We start from the raw sequence: 27,104 nt of genomic DNA on the forward strand, positions 1-27,104 counted from the left end.
GACTTGGTTTCCCAGAATCCATTGCGTCATAAACACACCAATTTGATAACAAGCATAGCCCGGAACTAGTTTCCAGATCTGGAACAGGGAAGTTACTGAGAAACAGTAACTTTGGCCAAAAATGACCGCGACGTTCTCTGGGGTTCACTTCTAAAGAAAAAGAGAACGTGAGTGCCTGGCACCCCAAAAATATACGCAAGCGTCTTTCAGTGCTTTTAAGTTTTTAAGGCTTTTTAACTATCAGGCTTTTCGAAGAGGACTCATCTTGTCAGTATGTGAAATACGCTTAGAACAGCAGCTGGTACAAGTAATTACCGTGTGTTTATCAAATTAGAAATAAATACGAAGCGAACAACTATTAATCCTCGGCTCAGGGTTCCCTCTCCTTAGACCAGCTCCCTGCCCCGTATTCTTTACCGTCCCTGCAGGGGAAACTGCTAATCTCTTCATAGTTAAATCTTTCTGTTCCCATAGCGTTTTAGTGTATACATATAATAGTTAAAATCGCAGTCTGGTATGTTTGCAGTTGATTATTTAACAGCCTTATGACCAAGAGGGCTCAGCAAAGCAATCCATCCCCTTACAAAGAAAGAATCTTCCTCAAATACAGATTCCCACATCGAGGTTTGACGTTTCCTCTTGATGAGATTCAAGTGAATTGTGTCCTCAGAATATTACATCCAGAGGCACAGGATGTCTGTCTGTCTGTCCATTATAAGGTGATATTAGTCTTTATCAGCTGATCAAGGTGTTATCCAGTTTCTCCACTGTATATTTCCCTCCTGGCAACTGGTAAGCAATCTGAAGAGATACTTTGAGACCGATCTTGCTACAACCGATCTTGACCGTGATGGTTACAAACTGCTGATTTTTTTCTTTCTAACTCCTTCAGGCCCTTCACATTTATTAGTCCTGATGCTGCTATTAAAGAAGAGACTTCCTTATTTATTTCTTTACTATTGGTATGAATTCATGTGTTACTTTCTGTTCAAGAAGTTATAATCCATTGCATTCTTTCTATTTATGTATTAGACTATTTTTAGGACGGTTTTATTCACAGAAAAATTGAGTAGATGGTATAGAGTTCCCATGTAACCCCCCACTAAACACACTCACACACACACATACACACACACAGAATTTCCCTTACCTCTTGCATTATTACGATACATTGTTACAATTAACCAATATTGATACATTAATATCAACTACAGTCCATAGTTATTCAGATTTCCTTAGTTTTTACTTAATGTCTTTTCTGTTTCAGGATCCCATCCAGGATACTATATTACATGTAGTTGTCATTTCTCCTTAGGCTCCTCTGGGCTGTGACAGTTTCTCAGAAGCTACTTATTTTTTATGACCTTGACAATTTTGAGGAAAACTGGTCAGGTATCTTTAGAATTTATTGGAATTTATCTGATGCTTTTCTCATATTTAGTCTGGGGTTATGGGTTTTTGAAAGGAAGACCACAGAGTAAAGTTGTCATTTTCATCACATCATAGCAAGGTTACATACTACCAACATAATTTCTGATTGTTTATGTTGAACCTGATCATCTGCTAAAGTAGTGATTGTCAGGTTTCTCCACTGTAAAGTTACTCTCTTACCGCCTTTCCATACTGCTCTTCTTGGCAGGAAGTCACTGTGCCCAGCACACATTTCTGGAGTGGGGGGCCTCAAGCAAGTCAGTGTTCCCGCCACATAAATATTACACCTAGCAGCAGGGTTTGTGAGAAAAGTGAATGAAACCTGGCTCACAGTAGGGCCATGTAATGCTAACTGGTATTTGATAGTTATGTTTGTAATTGCTTCCTGTGGGCTAGTCTCACAGCCTTTAAATGAAACCCTGAGGACATGAATCAGGGCGTTGACTTCTCTGCCCCTTACGTGCTGCCGGCTAACCGGTGGGTGCATGCTCAACCAATGCTCGGCAAATTGAAAGGCATTAGTAATGATGCCCAGCCTGCGCAAGGCACTGTTCTGAGGACGCCCAGAGACTCCTCGGCCCTCCCACAATCCTAGGGGTAGGTATTCTTGTCACCTCCGTTTTACAGAGGAGGAAATTGAGACAGAAAAAGAATACATTCTTTCCAGAATTCCACAGCTGGTAGGTCTCACCAGAGCACTGGAACTTGGCAGTCTGGCTTTTCTCAGCTGCTGCCTGGAAGGAGAGGGGCAGGAGAGCTGGACAAAGATCGCGCCCCACCTGTCTTCTCTGATGCTTTCAGGGAGGCCACGTTTCCCAGAGGACCTTAGTGGGGGTAGTCCAAAGCAGCCGTAGCGGGTCCAGTTACAGCAGCAAAGGTCACATGCTTCAGCCCAGACAGGACAAGGATCCGGCACATTCTCTGGTGAAGACTTTCCCAGTCACCGCTCCAACATGCCGCAGCCTGGGCTTTGGATGGTGCTGGCCCCTCTACTGGCTGCCTTCAATGCAAGTGAGTCAATGCAGCCATGACACCTGGGTGCATGCTGTGTGCTGGGACCCATGGCCTCTACCTGCATCCTCTGTCAGACTTCTCATCAATTCTATACACAATACAATTAACAGTCACTTTTCAGATGAGGACACTGGGGTTCAGAAAGAGTCAATAATTTGGCCAAGAGCATGTTGTCAGTAAGTGTCAGGTCTAGGTACAGACTCAGCCCATGGCCTTCATCCCTGCTGGGGCACTGCCTAGAAGGAAGGGTGGGAGGGCGCATGCTCTGCTGGCTTCCCTCTTCTGGGTTTCTCTAACCTGCACTTGTGCCCTTATCATCTGCAGGCCTCCATGCTCTCCACCACCCAGGTGAGGCCGCCTTCTGCACACAGCCTTCCCCTGCCCAGGTTCTCAGGGGTCACTCCCTCTGTGGTCTCCTCGTCCTTCTACTCTGCACCTTCTCTCGGGCCCTGGTTCTCTAGGCCCTAATGGGTATTAATTTTTCTTGATGAATTGTCTGCCTCTCTGGGACTCATGTGAAACAAATACTTGTAGTTAGTTGGCTATATCAGATGAAAGTTTTATATATACATAAACTTACATCTTTTATATATTTAAAGTACAAATCTTATGTATAATCTTATTTCTTATATATAGCATATATAAAGATATGAATTTATATTGTTATTTCATATACATATTTATTTGAGGTACAAATCACATATAGAATAGAAAATCTTTTTCATTTAGTGTCCAAAATTCTTAAGGTAGCTGTTGTGACCCATAGAACAGGGTGAAACCGAGGTGGAGAGACATTGCTAACTGGTAGTGGGTGGAGAGCTGAGAGCTGAATCAGGTCTGTCTGTCCCCAAAGCCTGTGGCTTCTCCACTGAAACCCAGGGCCTCTTGGGGTCCCCCATCAGGATTTGCTGAGCAGTTTTGAGGTAAAGTTCCAGCAGCCCTTCCTTCGGTCTTTAGCCCAGCAGTTTCCTTGTGGGGAGGGTGGGGACAGGAGCACAGAGAAGAGCCAAACACCAGACCTCTGGAACTGCTTGGGGTGGGGGGTACAAACAGGAGCCTGCCCTCCATGCCCCCAGCCCACGCCAGATCCCCCAGGCCCTCAGGGTGGCTCTGGCCAGGACTGCGACCTCTCTGAGTCCCAGCTCCCTTCCCCACGTGTAAAATGAGAGGGCTGACCAGATGAAATGTCAGCCCAGTTATTCTCTGATGCTAATGGCAGAGCACTCGGAGCACCTGGAAATTCTAGGAGGTGAGCGTGACCACAAAGCCATGAGGTCTCTTCAGTGTCATGTTTCTGGGGCCTGGGGATGGGGGACTCTCAGCAACATGCAGCCCCTGTTACACGATCTTTGTGCTTTTCTTTCCCATGTCTCATGCTGGCTGTGTCCAGAAGAGCTGTCATCCTCAGCACCAGCCGTGCACCCACCTCTCAGTGAAGACCCGTTTGTTAGGACAGTTTGTCAGTAATTGCAGGCTTTTGGTGAAGTGACATCATCGCAGGAGAAGGCCCAGCTCAGGCGGCTCTCTAGAGACCATGGGGGCAGTGCCCTCACGCCCACCCTGCCCTTCCCTCCTTTGTTCTCCGCAGGGACGGCCATCCTCTCTCCCTGCAGTGGGGCCCACTGCCATCTCCTGTGCCTTGTCATCTGCTTGCTAGGCCAGCACTGCATGACTGGAAGCTGCCTGCAGTGCCCTGCAGGCTTTTAGTAAGGAGTACACACCCTGTGCCCCAGGAAGAGAGGAGGGAAAGGGCTGGAAGGGGAAGGGGTTGAGGGAGGCTGGGGCTGCCCAGAGACCCTCTGGGAGGCCCTGCCTCAGGGAGTCTGTGCAGGGGACTGACCTTTCCCAGTCTCCTCGGTGTTGGCCATCAGCTCTGAGTCATCCAGTTGGCACACTCTCCCTTCTCCATCCAGCCAGTCCCAGTTGGGTCAGGCAGAAAGTAGCCAGATGATGGGCCAGATGATGGTGTCCCCAGGCTGGTGGCAGATCCAGATGGACCCAGGCCAAGTGTGAAGGGCCTCTGTGCCATCTCTGCTGTTATTGAGGCCTAGTAGTCCCCTGGCTGGGCAGCCTCCCGGGCACATGGGGCCTCTGCTCAGTCGCTCAGCTTCCTTTGGCATTTGCAGCCGCCTGGGTGGCAGGTCAGCTCTGCAGCTGTGCCCCACTGGAGCCTGCGATGCACTCCCAGGACTCTCAGACAGCAAGGACAGCCAGGTGACCCCTGGGGAACGGCCGCTCCTGGTCTCAGCCATTCCTGGGTGGGGTGTCCTGAAGGTTATTGGGAAGTCCCCAGAAGAGGCTAAATCTCTCAGCATCAGAACAAGCCTCATCCTTGCTGATACGAGTAAAAGTCAGGTGGTGATACTCCTTTGGCAAGGAAGCCTACACTCCCTGCCCACCTCTGACTCAGCACCCACGGACTTGCCCCGCCACTTTTACCTGGAAACAGGTATAACCCACCTCTAGGCTCCTGTGGGGATCACATGAAGTGACGCCCCTGAAGTGTTGGGAGGCTTGGAGCCACTGTCCCTGCATGATATGCAGTTAAGATAGAAGCCATTGAGCTGTGGAGTAACGCCCACAGCAGTCACCTGGTGAGTCAGTCACTCACCGTGTGTCACTGGGCACCTACTGTGTGCAGCACTGGGTACAGAGGACAGTGTCAGGCACAGCTCTGTCCCCTGGGAGCTTGCCATCCTTCAGAGCTGTACCCTAGGCAGTAAGTGCTGGAGCTGCAACCTCCACCAAGAGTTAAAGGAAAAGGCAAGACCCTCGCTTAACCAGGAAGCTCCCCTCACCACAACACATGGAGGCAATGTTGGTGGTAATTTTTACAGAGGAAATTGGAGGGGCAGGGAGGTTAGGGGATCTACAAAGACACTTGGCAAAGTAAGCACCAGAGCTGTCCAGGTACAGGTGTTAGTCACGACCTACTGGTCGTCTCACCTGTTGTTTCCCTGTTGGCCCTCAGCAGTACCTGCCTGGACAGGAGCCAAGCTCGCAGCATGCTGGCTGTGTCTTCTGTCCTCTGCGCTACTTCACAGATGGAGGCCTCGGTGTCCAGCCCTGCCCCACAGGTAAGTGAGAGTGGGCTGGTGACCCCTAACAACATTGGACAAGGAGGGTGCGGGGGTCCACGTGCTCGGATTGGCCTGCACACCCCCCAGGTGGCTCTGAGTAGCAGAGTCCAGCTACTCCTGGGCCCCAAAAATGCACCCACAGGACTGGGGAGGATGAAGTGAGACAGTGCAGAAGGAGGGTGTATGCAGAGCGGGGAGGCGCGTGAGTGTGGGAAGATGGTTCAAGTACCGGTTCGGCTCCTCACAGGTCTTATTAAGAACTGTAAAACTTCATGTATAAGGGCCTGCACATATTGTACATTCACCCCCCAGTATTTCACGTTTCTGGATGCTATTATAATGAAATTGTATTTTTTATTTCAATTTCCGATTATTTGTATCTAGTATTGATATTTTTCAATTTGTTTTTTATTGTGGTGAAATACATGTAACATAAAACTTACCATCTTAACCATCTTTAAGTGTACAGTTTAGTGGTATTAAATACATTCATAATATTGTCCAACCATCATCACCACTCATCTCCAAAGTTCTTTTCATCTTGTAAAGCTGAAGATTTACCATTAAACACTAACTCCCTATTCTTCTGTATGCCTGTCCCCTGGAAACCACCATTCTACTTCCTATCTCTATGAGTTTGACTGTTCTAGGTACCTCATGTAAGTGGAATCATGGTATTTGTCCTTTTGTGACTGGTTTATTTCACTTAGCACAATGTCCTCAAGATTCATCCATGTTGTAGCATATCAGAGTTTCCTTCCTTTTTTAGACTGAATAATATTCCGTTATATGGATATACCACATTTTGTTTATCCATTCATCCATCAGTGACCAATTGGATTGCTTCCACCTCTTGGCTATTATGAATAATGCTGTTATGAGCATGGGTATGCAAATATCTCTTCATAACCCTGGCTAGTATTGACTTTTTTCTATTGACTTGTATCCTTCAATCTTGCCTGCTTCATTTATTTGTTATAGTAGCTTTTTATATGTGTAGATTTTTTAGGATTTTCTCTTCACACAATCACGTTATCTGTTAGACTTTTTAACATCTATCTTTTCAATCCATATGCCTTTATTACTTTTCCTTGCCTTATTACACTGTCTATGAACTCTAATACTATTTTGAATAGAATTGAACATCCTTGCTTTGTTCTAAATATTAGAGAAAAGCATTCAGTTTTTTGAGATTATGTATCATGTTAGCTATAGTTTTTTATAGATGCCTTTAATCAGACTGAGGACGTTCTCTTCCGTTTCTAGTTTGCGGAGAGTTGTTATCTTAGATGGGTATTTGATTTTTGTCCTGTGTTTTTCTGTGTTGATTGAGATAAACATATGGTTTATCTCCTTTGTCGTGATAAAATGATGAGTATCATTGTTTTTTGAATGTTTAATCAACCTTGCATTTCTGAGATAAACTCCACATGGTTGTGACATTTTATCCTTTCTATATATCACTGAATTTGATTTGCTAAATTTTTTGTAAGAATTTTTGTATCTATGTTCATGAGAGATATTAGTCTGTAGTTTTCTTTTCTGGTTTCTTTGGTTTTTATATCAAAGTAATACTGGTCTCATAAAATTAATTGCAAAGTAGTCCCCGCTCCTCTATTTTATGAAAGAATTTATGTAAATTTGGTATGAGTTATTTCTTAAGTGTTGTATAAAACTTAGTAAAGCCTTAGGGCCTAGAGTTTTCTTGGTGGGAAGGTCTTTAATTAAAAATTCAATTTCTGTAATAAATTTTTTTTAATCAAAGTTTATTGGGGTGACAATTGTTAGTAAAGTTACATAGATTTCAGGTGTACAATTCTGTATTACATCATCAATAAATCCCATTGTGTGTTCACCACCCAGAGTCAGTTCTCCTTCCATCACCATGTGCTTGATCCCCTTTACCCTCATCTACCACCCCTTTCCGCCCTTACCCTCTGGTTTCTGTAATAAATTTAAAGCTATTCAGATTGTTTTGTTTCTTCTTGTGAGAATTTGGTAATTTATGTCTTTCAAGGAATGTGTCAATTTCATTTAAGCTGTAAAATTTATTGTCATAGAGTTATTTATATTATTCCCTTATTATCCTTTTAGTTTCTCATCTGTAGTGACATCTCTTTTTCATTCTTGATATGGGTACTTTGTGTTCTTTCTTTTTTTCTTGATCAATCTAGTTTATCAATTTTATTTATCTTTTCTAAGAACTACTTTCAGTTTTATTGATTTTCCTTATTTGTTTTTCTATTTTATTGATTCCTGTTATTATTATATCCTTCCTTTTACTTTGGTTTTATGCAATGTTTTTCTGGCTTCCTACAGTGGAAACATTACTGATTTTACACCTTTCTCATTTACTAATATAGGCATTCAATTTATAGATACTTAAGCCTATAAATTTGAATCTATGCATTGCTTTAGCTACATCCCACTAATTTCATGTTTTTGGGTTTTAGTATCATTCAAGTTGAAAGGTTTTCTAATTTTTTTGTGATATTTTTTGACCAATGGTTTGCTCAGAAATCTGTTGTCTAATTTTTAACCATTTAGGGGCTTTTCTAGATGTCTTACTGATTCCTATTTTAACCATTGCAGTTAGAAAACATGTTATCTGAATAGATATGGGAGCCGGGCCCAGGAGGTGCCAGGCAGGAAGGGCAGAGAGAGCCCTTCCAAAAGAGGAAGCAGGTTTTTGGAAATCCAGAGAGCAAAGCCTTTGCTGCCCTGACCTTCTTCTTGACAGTGATGTCTCCCCAGGGCCCTGGGTGGGGTCCAGCCACATCCTGGGTGATCCAGACCCACTCAGAGGTCAGCCCTGGACCTGGCCTCGAAGCTCACACTCTCTCAATCTGTGGGCTCCTCCCAAAACTAAGCCCATGCCATGGCAGGACCCACCATAAGACTTCTCCTCCCAGGCCACTTCTGCGCAGACGATGCTGCCAGGAGCTCCAAGGGCAAGAGGGAGACACCCCACCCCAACACCAGCTTCTGCTGGGCAGGTCAGTTCTGAACTCCGTGGGAAGAGTGACTTTGCTAACATTGTTGATTAGGTACTTATCCAAAGGCTGCTCGAGGCTGACTTGCAATGCCGACTATGGCCAGCAGCGCGTCCAGGCACCTGTGAGGGGCGAACACGGTGCAGCAGCCCCCTGAGATCCCCAGCTCTGGGAGCCCCGGGTTCTCTGTACTCAGCTGGGAAAGTGAGGACCTGCACAGGAAGTACAAAGGCAGCCGGATTATCCTACCTAGAGCATAAAGACAGAGGGGTGACATGGCTGGGAACCCCAGTGCTGAGGCCTTTCCTGGATGGGTGCTGTGAGGGCAGGCGGGTCCTCTCAGCCGCACTGATTCCGTATCTGGGCTTAAGGCAGACCACCACTCTCTGCGACAGTGGCATGTGGTGTTGGCGGCTCTGGGTGGCCTTTGAGGCCCCTCCCACTCTGACATCCTGAGCCTGTGACTTTGTGACCTGGCAGATAAGGAAAGACCCCAAGCACCAGTGGGGTGGGGCTGGCGCACCTACTGGGTGTCAGGCCTGCACCATCTATTAGCTCATGTAACACTGTCATACCCAACAGCTGAGCTTCAGAGGTCAACTAAGTGGCTTGGGTCACACAGTGTGAGGTCACAATGCAAACTGACACCTCTCTCATTACTCTGCATGCCCCTCAACCCCCAGCAAATGAGAGATGGCGGTTGGACAGGCTTTTGAGGGACAAGAAAGACACACCAGGAACAAGCTCCTCAGACCTTCCATTTCACTCAGTTCTCAGGCCTAGTCCTGGGAAAATGGTTCAAGGAAACAGATTTCTGTGATGAGATCTCTCAGCTACTTTTCCATGACTTTTGGAAGCCACCAAGCCCCTGGACCGTTCCTCAGAGCCGGCGGAGAGCAGGCTCCTCACTCAACACAGATACCTGCTTCGCAGGCCCAGGTCAAGGCTGCCCCCACGCAGGGGACACAGTTCTAGATAGGAAGGAGCTGTTTCCTCCACAGGACCCAGGAACTGAAACATGAGGGGTGACACTGACACCCCTCCAGGAGCCCCGGTTCCCGCTTGAGGGCAGAGTGGGGACAGTAGTTTCCCCAGGCTGGGCCAGAGCATTGGGCACGCCAGAACTGGGAAGTGAACCAGCCTTTGAGACAGTGGCTGTGGCCTGGTGTTAGCCAGTCAGCCTAAAGTTTCACTTCTCCCAGGGCTGTGGCAGCATTCCCTGGTGCCTGCCGTGGGCCTGGCGCTGCACGGCGCTGTCACCTTGGGCAATGTCGCTTAATCCTCACAGCAAGCCTGGGAGGACATGTTGTTATGATTCCTATTTCATCAAAAGGAAAATGGGGGTTGAGAAGTCGGGGGAACTCCCAACGTCTGTGGACTGTGCTACTGAGGCTGCAGGAGCTCCCTGCAGGCTGTGGCCCTGGCGACTACTTGGGGGGGCAGGCCCCCACTCTACACCCCGGGGGCCTCCCTTCCTGGCACATGGGGCTGCTGGCCCATTCCTTGCACCCCCAGGCCCGCAGGACGATAGGCACACCAGGGCCTAGGAAGGCTTCACTGCGTCTCTTGGGGAACCAGCAGCCCAGGCTCGTCAGAGAAAACGAGAGTGACGTGGGCTGTCCTCTCCCCAGTTCTCAGCCATTGTCTACAGTGCCCAGCAGGACACTTCTGCCCCAGCAGAGCCACCCACCCCATCCCGTGCCAGCCGGGCACATTCAACCCCCGCCCGGGCCAGGATGAAGCTGCAGACTGCGTTCCGTGCCCAGCAGGCAGGGCCTGTACCCAGGCTGGGCTGACTCAGCCAGACACCAAGTGCACGCTGGGGTAAGGGTCTTAGATTTCTCCATGACGGGGTGACAGGATGGGGGCTCAGCGTCCTCGCCCTACCACCGGCATAGATAGGGTCAGACCCTCGGGTTCAGGAGAGACTTCCCCAAGCATCCGCGCTCTCAGAGTCCTGGAAGCCCAGTGCTGGGAGGGCCCCTGCCTCCACATCAGGGCTCAGTGTCACATCAGCGGGGCTCCAGGACCTCCCTGCAGAGGCAGCTGGGAACTCCTGGCTTCTCCGTGGGGAATAGGGAGCTTAGAGAGGCCAGGTTACTGTGCCAAAGCTACACAGCAAGCCCGTGGGCACAGCGGGACTTTCCTGTGACTCTCCAGGATGCTGGGCTTTGTGGAGTGGGTACCAGCTCCTTCGTTGTCACAGGTACATGTGCCCAGTGGGCTCTTCTAGCCCCCACGCCCATACCCACACCTGCCCGGCCGGGACCTTCAGCAGGCACCATAGCCTCTCCTCCCTGTTGCAGTGTAAGACCTGCCCCGCAGGACTGGCCTGCCCTCCAGGTGAGTGAGGAGGCAGAGGGGCTGCCTGCCTGCCTGTGGGACCCGTCCCTTGGTGAAGAACCAGCTGTGCGCCAAGGCAGGAAGGCCAGGGAAACGGCACCTTCTGTCCCCACCAAGAGCATGGTCCACCTCACCTTAGGTACCCAAGCATGCGCCAGGAAGAGCAGCCAAGCCCCACCCCTGCCTCAGTGGGGCGGCTTCTGGGCCACGGCTAACCCAGGCGCCCCTTCCTTCCCCACTGCCCAGACATGTCCCTGACACTCGCCAGAGGGATGTGGTTGGAGGGTCTACTGCACCTCCAGGCCTGGTTCAAGACTGTCTTTGCAGGAACTGGGGGTCCAAACTGGCCCCCCACCCCCTGCCCAGCTGGCCATTATTGCCCTCCGGGAACCAAACAGCCAACCCAGTTCCAGTGTCCCCCGGGCACCTGGAGTAACCGGACCAGACTGACCACAGGCGAGGAGTGTGCACCCTGTCCCAGGGGCTGGTTCTGCGTCAGTGGAGCCCAGGTGCCCTCAGGGGCATGCAGAGCTGGACATTACTGCCCACAAGGTGAGTGGAGCCAGGGTCTTCCTGGCAAGGTCACAGGTAAGTGCCAGGAGGGAATGTCATGGGCCAGCCTGCACACCTCCGCGGATTAAGGTTAGCCTTCAGAAGACCTTCCTGAGAGGAGGGCTGGGACTGGCCAGCCGCTGAGCATCCTGACGGGCTCACAGGGCATCTCAGTCCAGACATAGGCTGCATCCTGGGTGAGTGGCACCCCTGCTCCCTGCCCCTTTCCTATGACCTCCCCAAAGAGCAGGGTGAGGAGCTGTCCCCAGGGAACAGGGTGAGGCGCTGCTGTGTCTGGATGAGGCAGCTCTGAGCTCCTTCTGTCCTCCTCAGACCGCTGCCCTCTCTGAAATAGGTACAAAGTGGGGCACCCAGTTCCCCTGCCCAGCAGGCACCTACAGCTCTCAGGCAGGCAACGGCCAGATGGAAGACTGCCTGCCCTGCCCTCCAGGGGCCTTCTGCCCCAGCGGGGCCCCCAAGCCTGTGCTCTGCCCACGGTAAGGGAGGCTGGGGTGGGGCTCTTCTTGAAGTTAAGCTATCACGTGTTTACCGAGTATACGCCAGAGCCCAGCACTCTTCCAGGCACCAAGGGGTCTATAAAGATAGACGAGTGCTTAGCCTGCCCTCAGGGCCTGGCAGCCTTGTTGAGTCAAGACAGAGGAACAGGATAGGCAGGGGCCAGGCTCCGGGCTGCGGGGCGACGGGCTGTGTGGGGGCTGCACACCACCCTCTTGGGCCCGGATGTGGAAAGAGAGAGGACTCACTCAGTGCTGGAGCAGGTGAGGAAGGCGCCCACACCCCGGGAGAGAAGCTGCTTCAAAGGACACCCCCCTCTGCAATGGCCTAGTGTCTGGATCTCAGCAGGGATCGTTTGGCCAAGCTCAGAGATTCTCTGTTAATTTGACTGTTTATCAAGATATGCCCTTTATTCCTCTGGTCAAAAAGTAAAACTTAAGAGTTTTTCTTATTTTTTTTAAAAAAAATACATGTTCTTTGTGTAAAAAGTGAAAACAGCATTAACCAAAATACATTTCAGATCAAATACACAGTTCAGTTTTAAAAACAAAACCAGAAAATTACAAAACAAAATATAAATGAGCATTTATAAAATCAGACTGTGGAAAATCTAAGCATGACATGAAAGGCAGAAAGAATTAAGGAAAAGACTGCAGGATTTGAATGCAGCATTTCAAGTTTCTGTCCTTCAAAGGTGTCAGAAACAAAGTTAAAATGCAAACAATAAAGCAGGAAGATGTTTTCAACCTGAACGACAGGCTAAGCATCCATCTGCTTACTACTGTCATATAAAGAGCCATTACAGATCAGTTAGAGAGAAGGAGAGAGAGAGAGAGAGAGAGAGAGAGAGAGAGAGAGAGAGAGAGAGAGAGAGAGACCATGCCAACTGAAAACACAAGCGGCGTGGAGGAACAACTTTAGAAAGCAGCACCATTCACCCATAAGCCTGCCTCTGAACTCTCCCTTGAAGCCCCACAGGCTACGTGTGGCCACACCAGCCACATCCTCAGCCTACTCCAGGGGCCTGCTGCCCAGCTGGAATTGACCATTGAACCCTGTGGCTGAAGCTGGGGGCAATGGTGACCCCACGTGGCTGTCATGGCTCCTTCTGGGAAGGCTGTGGGCACCCACACCCTCAGCTCTCCCTGCCTCTCCTCCAGGGGGACCTCCCGCCAGAGTCCAGGTGCAAGGCTGGCTGTGGCCTGTGTGCTGTGCCCCTCTGGTCACCACTGCCCTGAGCTGGGCACCGCCACTCCACGGCCATGTGGTGCTGGAAGCTTCTCAGTAAGTGTTCCCAGAGCAGATTCATACCTCAGAGGGACCGGAAGTGAGAGAACCCTAAAGTCCCGGAGGTTGGGAGCCCCTTCCTCCAGGCTTTGACAGTCTGTGGGCCAAGCCAGAGGCCTGAAGCGCCCCTCAGTTCCGCTGGCCTTGGCCCTGTGTGAGCCCCTCTCCTGCTCGGCCCTTTCTGAGGAGGAAGAGAGTTGCACACACAGAGCCCGGGGCTGGCCAGCAGCATTCCCAGTTCGATTGAACATTTTCTGAGTGCCTGCCCAAATGTTAGAGGTGCGGAAAAAAGCCGGCCTTACCCCCAAGCCCTCTTTCCAGGGTCCCGGCCGTCTCTGGTGCCAGGAGTGCCCAGGTGGAAAACTCTGCAACCAGACAAAGCTGGCTGGACCCACGGCATGTCCCCCCGGGCACTACTGCCCAGCACAGGGCCTGCTGTCCATCCCCTGCCCCATGGTAAGAAGCATCCTCGCCCCTTCTCGAGTCTTCACTTTTGCACAGGAAAGCTCTGGGGGCATGGGCCCCGTGCTGGTGGGTGGGATGGGTGACATCTCTTCACTGTGACATCCAAGGCTTCCATCTCCTGCCCCCACTCACTTCCCTGCAGGTGATTTCTAGACCAAAAAGCCACAGGTACAGGGTGACCCAGGGTTGTAGAGGTAGGAGGGAAGAGGGAGGGGCTCGGGGAGCTGGGGGACCCAGGCTCAGGTGGAGCCCCAGGCAGCGGCGGGCTGGGGTGCAGCCTTTGTTCTCCAAGCTCCAGAAGCCCCTCTCACCCCTTTCACCCCACCCCCACCATCTCCCTAGGATACACACACCTCTTCAGCTGACCTGTGGCCTCTCCTCTCTCTCCCTGCCTGCTATCACAGTCACTGGGACTGAGTCCTAGTTCCAGCATTCCTTAGCTGTGCTCAGCAACAAGGAAACCCCAGCCACGCTTGCCAGTGTCTTGGAGGCTCAGCTTTGGAGCAGGCCCTCTCCTCCTCCCCGGCCTGTGGGTCCAGAGTGAGGATAGAGGGGCCCTGCTCTGCCCCTTCCTGGCAGAGCGCTGACTCTGGCCTCCAAGATCTTGACCTCATCGGAGTCCTTCTCTCTGCCCAGGGCACTTTCCGAGATGCCCCTGGGGCTGCCCGTGTGGAAGACTGCCAGCTGTGCCGCCCTGGGACCTTCTGTGGCCGAGAAGGCCTGGCTGAGCCCCAGGGGCGGTGCCGTGCTGGACATCACTGTGGGCCTGGTTCCAACACCTCCTCCCCGGTGAGTGCAGACCCCCGGAGAGGCCAGCCTGAGCAATGAGCCTGGGCATGACCGGGGAGCACGACTGGGGAGCACCAAGGCCCAGGGCTGCCCTGGGGAGCTCACTGCCTAGTGGGGGGACAGAGAACCCCAGATGGGAGGAAGTACTGCAGAGACAGGTGGTAGAACTGTACCATGGTCAACAAACGTGAACAAGTAAGGAAGGGTCAGAGTGTCTGAGGTCACTTTCCGGCTTCCACCTGCAAAGGACCAAATACAACTATATCATCAGCTAGGAAAGGCTCAGCTGAGCTGACAAGGAAGGACACAGGAAGCAAAGCCATTTTGTACACTCTGCATCTACTGCTCATCAGACACAATGGCCAGCCAAAGCCCCAGAAGGCACTGTGAGGGGACAGAGGCCATTCCCAGCATGCCTGCTCAGGCAGTCCACATACTTTGACCCAATAATTCCAACATGGGAAACACCCTGGAACAGGAAAAAATGTCACCTATGTAAAGATGTTCACACCACCACAAATTTTAATAGCAAAAACAAAACAAACACAAAACATCACAAAGTCCCAGCCACAGGAAAATATCGAGACAGAGATATGGCATATCGACCCACAGTTGGATACTAGGTAGCTATTAATAATGACTAGGTATTCTGTGCTGATACATAAATGATTGATAGGTGGTAGATAAGAGAAAAGATGGATGGATGGATGGATGGATGGATGGATGGATGGATGGATGGATGGATAGGTGGTAGATAGATAATAGTTGATAGGCAGACAGATGTATCTTACCATAATTAAAGCTGTGTATCAATACTTTTAACAAATAGGCAGAGAGTTGGGATTGTTTAGGCTACTCAACATTACAATTTGTTTCATTTTTCTGCGAAGTGCAAAGTTAAACTCCCAGAGTGGTTCCCAGAGGGCGGTGTCAGTGAAGGTCAATGTGTGTAAACGAGCAGAAGTGACCGGGCAGCCCTCCTCAGAGGGGGTTCAGGGAGGACTGGGAGGCGCCGGTGGAGAGGACCCCCTTACTCTTGACTTTTAGCCTTGACAGGCTCCTCTTCCTCCAGGAGGCACTCCCCTTTGGTGACCTCTGCCCCCCTGGCCATTTTTGCCCAGCTGGCACCGAGGACCCCAGGCAGAGGCCCTGTCCAGTTGGCACCTGGAATGCAGAGAGAGGGGCACCGGATGTGAGCTGGTGCCTGCCCTGCCCACCTGGGCTTTTCTGTGCCACAGCGGGCCAGGCTGTCCCCAGGGGCCCGTGTGCACCAGGTGAGGGCTCCCTTGTCTTCCCTGGCGGCCTGGCAGGAGTTGCACCAAGCAGAAGGTGTCCAGGCCTTCACTCGGCTGTGGCCCTGCCACCCTGCCACAGCCCTGAGACAGAGGCCCATTAGAGAGAGCTCAGGGAGGTGTGTCCAGCTTGGCTGCAATACAAGGGAGGCAGGCCAGAGGCCACTGGTGGGGCTTCTAAATGTGGCACGGTACAAGCCACTTGGATTATCCCAGCCCCTGGATGAAGGGGGAGGGAGAAGGAGAGGGCAGGGGACAAGGAAGGGACCGTGGTGTCCCCGAGGCTGAGGAGACAGCCGGCTCAGCCCTGGAAGGCCCATCTCTTCAGAAATCACAGCCTCATCTGTGATCAGGGCAACTCCCTGACCACCCCCCACGGCCTGCAGGATGGAGGGCGGGTGGATGGTCCTGGATATCCATGGATTCGGTGGGGAGTGAAGTTTAGATGAGGTTTAAAGGGGCCTGGATTATTGGGCCCCCTCGGACACCCCCAGAGCCTATTCCCGTCAAAGCCATAATCGGTGTGGTGGGACCCTCGGGACAGAAAGGCAGGGAGCTGGGCTCTGGACCAGCCTGTGTGCTTTCTCTGCCTCCAGGATTTTATTGCCCAGGAGGGGCACGAACCCCGAGACCCCTGGGTGGGCCATGGGGAGACATGGGTCCTACGGGGTACGCCTGCCCTGAAGGCTCGGTGGCCACAGCCTGGCCGGAGGAGCAGCACAGCAATGGCTCAGGTACCTGGGCTCCACCAGAAAGTAGAGCAGTATTGCTATGAAAACTGTCACGGTATGGGGTGGATAAGGCCCTGGGATGGCAAAGCCACTTTGCTTTCCACATCAAAGACCTGCCCTGCAGGTTGTTACTGCCCCCAGGGTCCTGGCTGCCTCCCCCTGCCCTGCGTTGCCAGCCATGTCCTACAGGGGAAGAGACGGGCCGAGGGGACAGGTCAAGGCTGCATCTTGGGGCCAGAGGAGCAGAGCTCACTGGAAAGCCCTCCTGCCCATGGACAGGCTTAGGGATGGGGCTCCGGGACTGGCCAGATCCAGCGGCACCCTCCCTACTGGGGGGCTCCCTCTGGCTCCCCAGCTGCCCCATAGGAACACTGAGTGGAGGAAGGCGTGATGCCCAGCAAACGCTAAGGCTGACAGAGCACGGGAAGGGCAGTAAGTGAGCGCTTAGCCCCACTGAGGCTGAGACTAGCCACCGCACAGCCTCCGTGGTGGAGGCAAGGGGATCGGCGTGGACCCAGGGACCAAGGATGCACTCAGTGACCCGGGGCTTCCTGCAGGGCTGGCTGAGCGGCGGCTCCCTCCTGAGGGGGGAGGGCATTACAGGCCAGCCCCTCGCTGTGCTGGTGTCCTCAGGCCAGCAGCAGGGGACCTCCTGGTGGGTAGCTGTTAAGTGCAGAGCTAAGCAAGGGGGCCATGCGATCAGGAATCGGAGAAACTCCAGGCTGGGGGAGCCTCAGGAGCAGGACTGCCCACCATGTCCTTCTTCCAATGACGAGACTGGGTCCAGCTTGTGGAGTTACCCACCAAGGCCCCCCAAGGTCCTGCTTCTCCTGACGCCCTACCCGCAGGACCTTGATGCCACCCATGTGGGTTCTCTGTGGCCAGGGCTGGCACCAAGCCTGTGTGTGAAGCTCCGGGGCTGCTGGGGGGCTGCCAGGTGGCATGTGTGCCCCTCAGAGGGTTCAGGGCCACGGCAGGCCTGAGTCGTGGGCCCATCCCCCACACCAGCCCTCCCTCATCCCAGGAGTTCTCAGGACATGAAACAACTTCTCATCCTCCCCTTGTCACATCAGTGTCCCTAGAGTTGCACGTTTCCTACGCTCACATGTGTGTGTATATGTACATATGCGCACACTTCCACAGACAAATCCAGTGGCTTTGGGGACAGTCCCAAAAACAGGTCACATATCACTGATTCTTTGTCCTCCCATAACAGTACAAGTCCCCTTCTCTGAGTTTATTCTCAGTATAATTATGTGTCCCACCTCATCCCAGTGGGAGTGAGCAAACCATAAGGGGGTCCTGGTGCAAACAGAAACAAGCTTGGCCAAGTTGGGAAAACATCGCAGAGACCTTCCTGAGCTGGGCCTGGAGCCCCCATCCTGTGCCCCTTTCTCCAGCACAGACCAATAATGGCACCCCTGTACTTTCTCCCTGCCTTTGGGGTCCTAAGCAGGGTCCTGCTCAGAAAACCTCTAATTCAGAAGGGGACACATCTCAGGACCCCTCCCCCGCTCCTGGGACCCCACCCACCGTCCCCATGGAGGACAGGGTTGGCCGGGACCCTAGACTTGAGAGCTGCCTTGGCAATCCAGGGCACCGTCACTCCAGCTTCCCAGCTCATTCTGGGAGATGTCCTCCTGCAGAGGGTGGGTAAGGCGGGGGCTGCTGCCTTTGGGCCGGGGAGGGGCTGCTCTGTGCTCTCACCCACTTCTGATTTTGGCCAGGAGCTGAGGTCACCCACCCTGATGGAGACAGCCGTGCCACGGCAGGGGGGCCCTGCCCTCCAGGCCACTTCTGTCCATTGGGCACAGGGATGCCCCTTCCCTGCCCTGTGGGCACCTTCTCAGACCGGTGAGTGCCACTCCCCCCAGGCCCAAGAGGTGAGACCAAGCTGTGTAGCCCCTGGTCTTGCTGCGCACACTGACCGTTTCACCTCATCTCTCTGTCACGGGGGAACATGAGCTTTCTGGGGCAGAAACTCCACTTGGCCTGTGAGGGCACAAGTCCCTGACCAGCTGGCCAGAATAAGGGCAGGCCATGTGGGCTGCTGGAAGCTGGAGAACATGTCATGGCCGAGGAAGCAACCCCATCAAAAATCCTGCATGTCTACCTGTGTGTCATTTGAGAGCAGAGCCTCATCTCCCCACCTTTAGGAACCCCCACCCCCAAGAGAGGGCACCCCAGAGCAAGGGGTGAGCCATGGAGCCAACGGTGAGAGGGCTGTCAGGTGTTCCGACTTCGCTGCCAGACTCGGGGGTCTGGGGCCCTGGACAGCCTGAGTTTAAATCGGGGATTCAGATGAAAAGAACTGTGATCAGTTGCCTGCCTTGGGGTGGGGTTGGGGGCAGAGGGAGGCAGAGAGAAGAGAGGCCTGCCACCCCTTCCTGGACCCCTTGTAAGCAAGAGGAACCTCAGGGAGCCTAGAAGAGGAGCAGTAGAAAGGCAGCCCCAGAAAGCATGTCCCTCGCCAGGACATGGCCCCTCTACCCTAAGAGCCTCCTGGTCCCACTGACCCCATTTTCTCTCCGTCTCCCCAGGATGTTTCTCTCCATGGCCTCCGAGTGCCTGGCCTGCCCCTCTGGCCATTTCTGCAGGAGGTCCGGCCTCACTGCCCCCTCTGGACCCTGCTCCCCCGGCTACTTCTGTCTGGCCGGAGTCACCTCCCCAACCCCAACAGGTGAGACACCTCAGGTTGCCAGCGGGTCCTGCATTGGCCAGGCGCCCGAGGTAGCTGGGCATTCCGATGATGGGAGGTGACCGGCTGTGGGGGGTTGCGGACAAGGGGAAGTGTGTGAGCCACAGGGCCTGGAGGGGACCCTTGGCTGGACCCTTAGTGGTCCAACTGCTGTTCCTGGACCCATTGGCCTCCCTTGTCCTGCCTCAGTGTGGCTTGCTGCCCTCCTGTGCTGCTGTCATCGGCTCTTGTCACACCTGCATTTTCAAGCCCACCTCAGTCCCACCTGAATCAGATCCCCACTGGCCTAAAGACAGGAACATCATGATTTGCAGGCAGGACTGGGGGGCTTCTGGAGAGCAGCCAGTGAATGGTGTCCTGGGGCCACCCAGAGGCGAGCTGAGTATGGCTCTCACCTCCCCCAGGGACCAGAGACAGCACCTGTGGGGAAGAGCCATGCGCGGCCAGGCTGACAGGGCAGACACTGTGCCTGCAAGGTGCTGGTGATGGACGGTGTCAGGGCTCCCTCTAGTGACCACTGGCCTGGTCCTCGGGAGCACTGAACAGGCCACCGCGCTCGGTGACCCTTTGGTCAGGGCCATGGAGCCTGGGCCAGGGCCCTTAAAACACCTCTTCTCCAACACTTCTGTTTGTCCAGAAGACATCTGAGGCAACAGTCCAGCTCCCAGGTGGAAGGTGAAGTTCCCGGGAGTTAAGTGGCAACCATACCCGCACTGAGGGCTGGGCGTGGAGGGACAGGGTTGCTGCTCAGCCAGCACGAGCCACCAAAAGCAGAACCAGCCGTCCTGGCTCATTACAACCACACGTGAAAGCAACGTGTCTAAGTCTGTTTTATTAACCAATAAACAATCACTGAGCATGTCCTTGAACAAGGAAATGGGGGATGTCAGACAACTTGGCTTTGAGTGGAGCCAAGCACAGGGAAGACGCTGGGCCCACGTGTCACGTTCCATCTCAGGACGTCATCCAGTAACACTGGGTCATCGCTCCTGCCCGCCTACCAAAGAGGGATTTTTTTGAGGCTCGAATAAAATAACACGTCTGTAAAGCACATGCTTTTTGATCTGGAAGGTGCTGTACAAACGTTAGTTATTGGCATTATTTCTTTTGAAAACCCTCAAAACTCTGATCCAAACCTAAGGCCACATTTGGTCGCAGGGTCACCAGGCAAGTTGCCCCAGGCTCTGGCACGCTCTGCTGTGACTGGGCCTACATACACCCTTCACTCAGCTTCCTTCCACTCCTCAGGCCACTCAGAGCAGGGGGGCCCCTGTCCCAGAGGCCACTTCTGCCCCCGGGGGACCAGCCTTCCCCAGCCTTGCCCTGCCGGCTCCTACAACAACCTGACTGGCCAAGCCTCCTGCTTCCCCTGTCCTGCCGGCTACTACTGCCCTGAGACTGTCACCACCTACAGTGGGCATCCGTGTCCCGCCGGCTTCTACTGTCCCACAGGTGAGTGCCTGAGCCACAGCTCCAGGAGTGAGGCTGCTGTCCCAGCTGCTCCAGGCTAAGGGATCTTGGTACTCGCTGCTTTGCAAACACGAAGTCCTCTGCTTCCGAGATGCTCCCAGCACCTGTCCCAAAGGCCCAGGGAGGGACAGGGCCCTCCACAGGGGCTGAGCCCAAAGCAGCTGGCCTTGAGCACCAAATTTCATACACGTCTTTTGTTTTATCTTCAAAATTCATGAGAGTTTTCATTTCTATTCCATATCAAGGGGGCCTGAAAAATAAAGATTTGAAATTACCAATGCATCACAACTTTGTGGGCCCATGCCTTTCGGTAAAGTTGACCACTGGGAAGATGAGTTTTGCCTGTTGTGTGGTGGTGTGGACGCCAGGCCCAGGGCCTCGCAAACTGGGCAGTCCGGGGTAAACGACTGGTGATGTGGTCACTCCTAGGGCTGAGGCCAGGAGTTTGTCAGGCGAGGCCCTGCCAGAGGGAGGCCCTCTCCGCGGGAGCCACGGCCGCACTGCATCTTGCCCCAGCCCTGGGCCCGGCTGGGCTCCAGTAGGCTGAGCTCCCTTCTCTGGTCTTTGCTTCTCAGGCACCAAGTACGCCACCCAGTTCCCTTGCCCTCGGGGCTACTATAACCCAGACCCACTGACCCAGAGTCTGGACGGCTGCCTGCCCTGCCCCCCAGGCCACTACTGCGGGCAAGAGAATCTGACCCAGGCCTCTGGGCCCTGTGATGCAGGTGCGTTTCCCAAAGCACCCTGAGACACTCCACCCACCACTTCTGTGCCTGGACCTGGGTGAGCTCGGCCTTTGACCTGGGATCTCGGTCTGGCCCTCCCTGCTGGTCTCCACCCCAGGCTGGTTCTGTGTGTCAGCAGCGTGGACTGCCCGCCCCTTCGACCTAGACAACTATACCAGTGCCAACTGCCTGTGCCCAGCCACAGCCACAGGAGGGAGGTGCCTGGCGGGCTCCTTCTGCCCCAAGGGCAGCCGGGAGCCCATGTCCTGCCTGCCAGGCTCTTTCTGTGCCACCTCTGGTAAGGACCCCAAGCTCCCTTCAGCCGCTGTGCCTTGACCCAGGCTCGGCGGTGCTGAGACAGACAGCTGGTGTGAGCACGCCCTGCCCTCTCCAGCTGTGTCACTGGGCGTGGAGCCACCGGTTTCCTCTGTCCAGTGAGAACTGATGTCTGCACCTGCCTTCTGGGGTGGTGTGCTTGCGTACTGTGCTATGTAAACAGTCACTGTTTCCCTCCTGGTTCAGTGAGCAGAGGTGAGTCACCACAGACTAACATGGGGAAGAGACAGGGCTCTCTGAGAGGGAGGAGCTCGGTGACCCCTCGCTCCCCTCCCTCACTGCTCCCGTGTCTGAGTGACCACACTTCCTGAACACCTACTATGGCCAGACACTACTGGTCACTGGCGACTCACACATGAACTAGATTCTTCCTGCCCCTGAAATGCCCCCCTTGGGCTGCAGAGTGCAGTGAGGTCAAGACCCCAGCCTGTATCAGCTGAAGCTGTGCTCAGATCTCAGCTCTGCCACCTGCCGACTTGCCCTCAGGCCCTTTGTGAGGTAGAAGTGGTTCCCATCTCTCACAGAGTTGGGCAGAGAAGAAGCCCAGCTCAGCTGAGGTCCTGCACCTCAGAGGCCTGACGCCACGTGACCCCATCTGCCTCAGGACCAACTCCCGTCATAATGAGTCTACTGGCCCCAGCCTGGCTTCACTTTCACCCCCAGGCCTCTCCACACCCAGCGGGCCCTGCCAGGCCGGCTACTTTTGTGCACGAGGAGCAACGTCCCCGACTCCAGAAGACGGGCTGACAGGAGCCCCCTGCCCCCCGGGAACCTTCTGCCGTGAGTGACTCCTTGGGCCCCACTCTCAGCCCGCTTTGCCCTCCCATCCCGGGCTGGGGACAGACCCTATTCCTCAGTCTGTGTCTGGCCCCTGGGGTGGTTGGAAGCCAGAGGAAAAGGAGGTGCCACAGGTGGTCCCACGAGGCCAAGAGGTGCTGCAGAGGACGGTGGCTAAAAGGCATTGGGATGCTTGTGTGGTGTGAGCTGTTTGGTGTGGACAGCTGAGAGCCGATGGCAGTGGCCTTGTCACACAGGGAATTCGTTAGCTCTCAGGGGTATGAGCCGTGATGATGCTCCTCCAGCTACTGGTGAGGGTCTGGGGTCTCCACGTGTTGTGGAGAGGCAGGGAGCGGGGCTTCAGGGAAGACAGGCATGGTGGGTCCTACAGGGGAGGCACCATGAGCCCCGCCCAGCTCTGAGGCTGGCTCCACACCTGCCCACGAGGAACCCGCTCCTGACCCTGAACTGTGGCCTCCCTGTACCCTCAGCCTCAGCGTCGCACAGGCCCACCCCATGCCCCGCTGGCACCTTCTCCAGCCTCCCAGAGCAGACTGTGTCCTCTGCGTGCCAGGCCTGCCCGCGAGGCTTCTACTGCAAAGAGGCTGGTCTCCAAGCCCCCAGCGGGCAGTGCCCAGCAGGTGAGAGGCTGCAGAGCCCTAGGGGTGCAGGCCAGGAGTAAGAGCTCCAGGAGTGAGAGCTCCAGGACGGCAGCTCCCTGAGCTGGCCCCATGGCACAGCCCCCAGGCCCTGGGGCATGAGACCCTGCAAGGACTGAACTTCTCAGCGGGAGGAGTCCTGAGCATCCCTCCCTCCTCACCAGGTTATTACTGCGACACCAGTGCTGGGCCTGTCCAGGACTTCAGCCTGTATCCTTGTCCCCAAGGCTATTACTGCCCTCTGGGCACAGCCGTGGCCACACAGCACAGCTGCCCCGTGGGCACCTACGGCCCTCGGGATGGGCTGAGGAGCATTGCTGAGTGCCAGATGTGCCCTGCTGGGAAGTTCTGTGCACTGGCAGGGCTCGGGGCACCAACAGGTACGTCCTGGAGGGCAGAAGAGGCCATAGGCAGTGGGTGGGCTTGACCGCTGCGTCCCATGCCAGGCTTCAGGGAGAAAGTACACGGACACGGATGACTGGTGGACCTGGGAGCACAGCACCATGGGCTTGGGCCGGAAGGACTCAGGACGTTCGGGGAAGCGTCTCCACTGCCTTCCCACGGCCCCCGACATCAGAAACAGTATGCCCACCCTGGAAAGTCAGGAGGTGTGGCGTTGGGCCTGGGTGTCTAGTTTCCGAAAGCTCTCCAGGTGGCTCCGACGTAACCCCGATCAGGAGTCCTCGTCACTGCCCGCCTGCCTCCCAGTAGGACCATAGTCCGGCTGCCATTCTCAGCACACAGGCCCCGCCACCTCCCCAGCACCGTGTCTTGGGTTCTTCCAGAGGGCCTGAAGGGTTTCTGCACCCCAACCCCGTTAGCTGGTGTGTTGGGAACGAAGGAGGTTGTCACTTTCTTGAGGTTGTTTTGGTGGCACCCTTATGAAATGGCCAGAAGTGTTTTGATCCATGAGGAAAAAACAGGTCTGGCAGTTGATAGTCCCTGAGGAGGGCAAACCTCACGCTGGCCTGACCCACACCCACTTTGACCCAGGAGCTTGGTACTGAGCGGAGGGGCACTTGGGACTCCTCGTCCAGGGCCCAGGGTGCTCGGCTGGCTTCAACTTGGGGACTCCTGCGGCCTGTGGCCCTGGTGGGGACACTGCAGCAGCCCTGTGCCTCCAGGGAGGGGCATGGTGGGAATGCTGACCAGGGTCCTCTCTCCTAGGAGACTGTGCCGCAGGGCACTGGTGCCGGGGAGGAGCCACCAGCGAGGACCCAGCCGGCCTCCTATGCCCCGCTGGGCATTACTGCCTCAGAGGTACGTCACCACCCCCAAACCCACTCCAGCCGTGGCCTGCTGGGAGAGGGCTGCCTCCCTTTCTTCCAGGCCTCTCCTGGTGGAAGGCAGGTCGCCACAGACTTGGAGCCTCTGTCCCAGCACAGTGTCCCCAAATGACAGGCAGGGCGAGCGTGCAGGGCTGAGCTCAGGACCCTGCTGTGCTCGGCAGTCCTCACCCCTCCCCGCCCCAAACCCTCCCCGAGCCTGGACCTCAGGAGACCTCAGTGGAGCAGCTGCCCTTCCTCATCTGCCCCTCAGGCCTGGTCATTCCTTCTCCACCTCCATCCCCACTTGCAGGATGGCAAGTGTCTTTCATTCATTCAGTGAAGTTGACCAAGGATTCCAAAACTGAACTGGTCCCTGCCCTCTGGAAGCTAAGAGGGGTGGCATTCCCCAGCCTGGTCTGCAGGAGGGAGAGCTCCAGGGGGCAGGAGCCTAGCGCAGTCCCCTGGGAGCCCCTGACACTGCTCAGCCTCTTCTCTCTGTCACTCTGACTTCTGCAGGAGCTCCTGTCCCAGCCCGATGCCCACCTGGTACCTGGTCTGAGGAAGGGAACCCAACCCCAGAAGGATGTCGAGATTGCTCTGGAGGGCGGCTCTGCTCTGGTGGCCACCCGCCCATCTGGCCAGCACCCAGCCACCCAGGGTGGGCACACAGTTTGTCTCCTCAGACAGGGAACAGCGACCACAGAATGAGGAGCTGGCTCCACTCCAGAGTCTGGCCCCAGCCAGAGAACAATGGAAATCCCTGCCTGTCAGGGAGAAGCCACCCTCGCTGGCCCGCAGGCCCCTGGCAGACAAGCCAGGGTCAGGCCACACTGGGACTTGACTGCTTTGCAGACAAGTCCATTGGAAGCACACCAGTGTCCAGGCTTGAGGCTGCACATCTCATCTCTGCCAGCGCCCGTCCCACCCCTGGGCAGGGCCTGGCTGACCATTCTAGGAGCCAGGCTGGAGGGCGGGAGACCATGAGGTGGGGGAAAGGGGCAAGTGGGCGAGGAGGGTCGCGGGTCTGAGCTTGAAGTCCTCCACTGCCCACAGCAGCACGGTCCCCAGCGATGCTTGTGCTTGGCCCACATTTTTCCAGAGTTTCCTGCACTGGAGGGACTATCCCTGCCACCCCCATGGAGGGGCTCTCTGGGACATCCTGTCCCCCCGGGCACCTCCGTCCTCTGGGAATGGCTGACCTCCCTCCATGTTCTCCCGGCTCCTACGCCTCCAGTGCCCACACAACAAAATGTCAGGTCTGTCCCAGTGGCCACTACTGCGTTCCAGGGCTGAGGCCACAGCTGTGTCCCAGAGGTTTGTGTCCTGCCAGCAGCCTCTCTGGCGGGTGGGGTGGGGATAGTCCCCTGCAGGGCAAGTAACAGGCCTGTTTATCTCCCCCCATGTCCCTCAGACAAAGGCCTGGGCTGCACGCATGGTCAGTAGCCCTGCACTTATGGAGCATTTGCACTCCTGGGCAGGAGCCATGCCTGGCCCTGACCCAGGACCCGCGCCAGGAGCCTTCCCTCCTCTGGCCTCCTTCTGGCTCCCCCCACCTCCCCTGTCTGCGCAGGCTCTAATCTCAGCCCTACCTGCCCCCTTCACAGGTTTCTACTGTCCTGAAGGTTCAGGGCTCTCCTGGCAACCCTGCCCCCCAGGCACCTATGGCCCTGTGCCTGGCCTGAGCAGCCTGGTGGGGTGTCGAGCCTGTGATAGGGGCAGGTTCTGCCCCGGAGCCAATGCTACAGAGGCAGGCGGACAGTGCTGGGAGGGCTTCTTCTGCTCCAGAGGGTCCACCCGGCCCAACCCAGAGGCGGGCACTGAAGGTACTGGTACCACCTGCTGGACACATGACAAATGTTAGAACTGGAACCAGCATGGGAATTCTGCAGAGCCCTCTGAGAAAAGAGCTGGGCGGGGGCGGGGGGGGTGGAGGGCGGGGGAGGTCACCCAGCCAAGACCCCGCCCCTGCGCCCCAGGACTTGAGCCTTCCAAGGGGACCCCTCCTTCCTCAGCTGCCCCTTCCAGATGCCACCGCCCATGTCAGGAGAAGCTTCCTCTGACTTCTTCCCATCGGTGACAGTGGCATTGGCTGCGGTGGAGGGCACGTGCAGAGGGTGTGGCCTGTAGGAGGGACCCCTCACAGGAGTGCCTCGGGAGCCAGCTGCCCAGGGCCCCTGGGCCCAGAACCTGTACCAGGGACACAGGGACTGCTCGAGCATTCACTCGTCACCCTGTGCTTCCCTGTGTCTGGGCTGATGTGTCTCTTGGTTCCAGAGGCAGCTGGCCCATGTCCTCAGGGACACTACTGCCCCAGGGGCTCAGCCATGCCCCAGCCCTGCCCGCCTGGCACCTTCAGCGCCCGCCTGAAGCTCAGCTCAGAGGTAGGGAGACCCCAGCAGGGGAGGAGGCTGGGGGTGGGGAGGGCCCTGTTTAGATCTAACCCCCAAGGTCAAAGTTGTAGCAGGGATTAGAGAACAGGGCCACCTGGCCAACTGCCTCCTTCCTTCCAGTCTTGACTCAAAGTCACTTTCTAAGGGAGGCCCTCCTTAGTGCATATCGCAGCCTGACACACTGCTTTCCTTCTTGGCCTTATATTCTGTCTTCCCACTAACTGAGAAAGCTGGGGAGTTTTGTCTTTCTGCTCACTCTCTATGGTGAGAATGGTCCTGGCATGTAGC

General features: G+C 55.0%; 2 protein-coding genes across 2 annotated transcripts; both read left to right on the forward strand.

Annotated features, from left to right (window-relative positions):
* Nucleotides 1-87: 87 nt before the first annotated feature.
* LOC117021234 (multiple epidermal growth factor-like domains protein 11) lies at nt 88-13,780 on the forward strand. The gene is made up of 12 exons (XM_033104048.1): nt 88-167; nt 2,233-2,442; nt 4,034-4,151; nt 4,572-4,659; nt 5,417-5,522; nt 8,438-8,521; nt 10,150-10,342; nt 10,725-10,861; nt 11,189-11,413; nt 11,769-11,910; nt 13,090-13,213; nt 13,538-13,780. The coding sequence occupies exons 2-12, from the start codon at nt 2,385-2,387 to the stop codon at nt 13,778-13,780; spliced, it is 1,518 nt and encodes a 505-aa protein (XP_032959939.1). The 5' UTR covers nt 88-167; nt 2,233-2,384.
* Nucleotides 13,781-16,370: 2,590 nt separating this feature from the next.
* LOC117021235 (signal peptide, CUB and EGF-like domain-containing protein 1) lies at nt 16,371-21,722 on the forward strand. Its single transcript, XM_033104049.1, has 6 exons — nt 16,371-16,496; nt 18,221-18,347; nt 19,034-19,173; nt 20,440-20,643; nt 21,237-21,386; nt 21,505-21,722. The coding sequence occupies exons 1-6, from the start codon at nt 16,418-16,420 to the stop codon at nt 21,720-21,722; spliced, it is 918 nt and encodes a 305-aa protein (XP_032959940.1). The 5' UTR covers nt 16,371-16,417.
* The last annotated feature ends 5,382 nt before the right edge of the window (nt 21,723-27,104 follow it).

The sequence above is a fragment of the Rhinolophus ferrumequinum genome, chromosome 4 (assembly GCF_004115265.2).
Source record: "Rhinolophus ferrumequinum isolate MPI-CBG mRhiFer1 chromosome 4, mRhiFer1_v1.p, whole genome shotgun sequence".
NCBI lineage: Eukaryota > Metazoa > Chordata > Mammalia > Chiroptera > Rhinolophidae > Rhinolophus > Rhinolophus ferrumequinum.

What these genes read in the sequence shown, in the direction of transcription:
- LOC117021235 (XM_033104049.1), top strand. Translation starts at nt 16,418, where the DNA reads ATGGGTCCTACGGGGTACGCCTGCCCTGAAGGCTCGGTGGCCACAGCC. An exon ending in CGGCTTCTACTGTCCCACAG is followed by an intron (nt 20,644 to 21,236) that starts GTGAGTGCCTGA and finishes TTTGCTTCTCAG; the next exon opens with GCACCAAGTACGCCACCCAG. An exon ending in CTCTGGGCCCTGTGATGCAG is followed by an intron (nt 21,387 to 21,504) that starts GTGCGTTTCCCA and finishes TCTCCACCCCAG; the next exon opens with GCTGGTTCTGTGTGTCAGCA.
- LOC117021234 (XM_033104048.1), top strand. Translation starts at nt 2,385, where the DNA reads ATGCCGCAGCCTGGGCTTTGGATGGTGCTGGCCCCTCTACTGGCTGCC. An exon ending in GACACCAAGTGCACGCTGGG is followed by an intron (nt 10,343 to 10,724) that starts GTAAGGGTCTTA and finishes TCGTTGTCACAG; the next exon opens with GTACATGTGCCCAGTGGGCT. An exon ending in GTGGTGCTGGAAGCTTCTCA is followed by an intron (nt 13,214 to 13,537) that starts GTAAGTGTTCCC and finishes CCCTCTTTCCAG; the next exon opens with GGTCCCGGCCGTCTCTGGTG.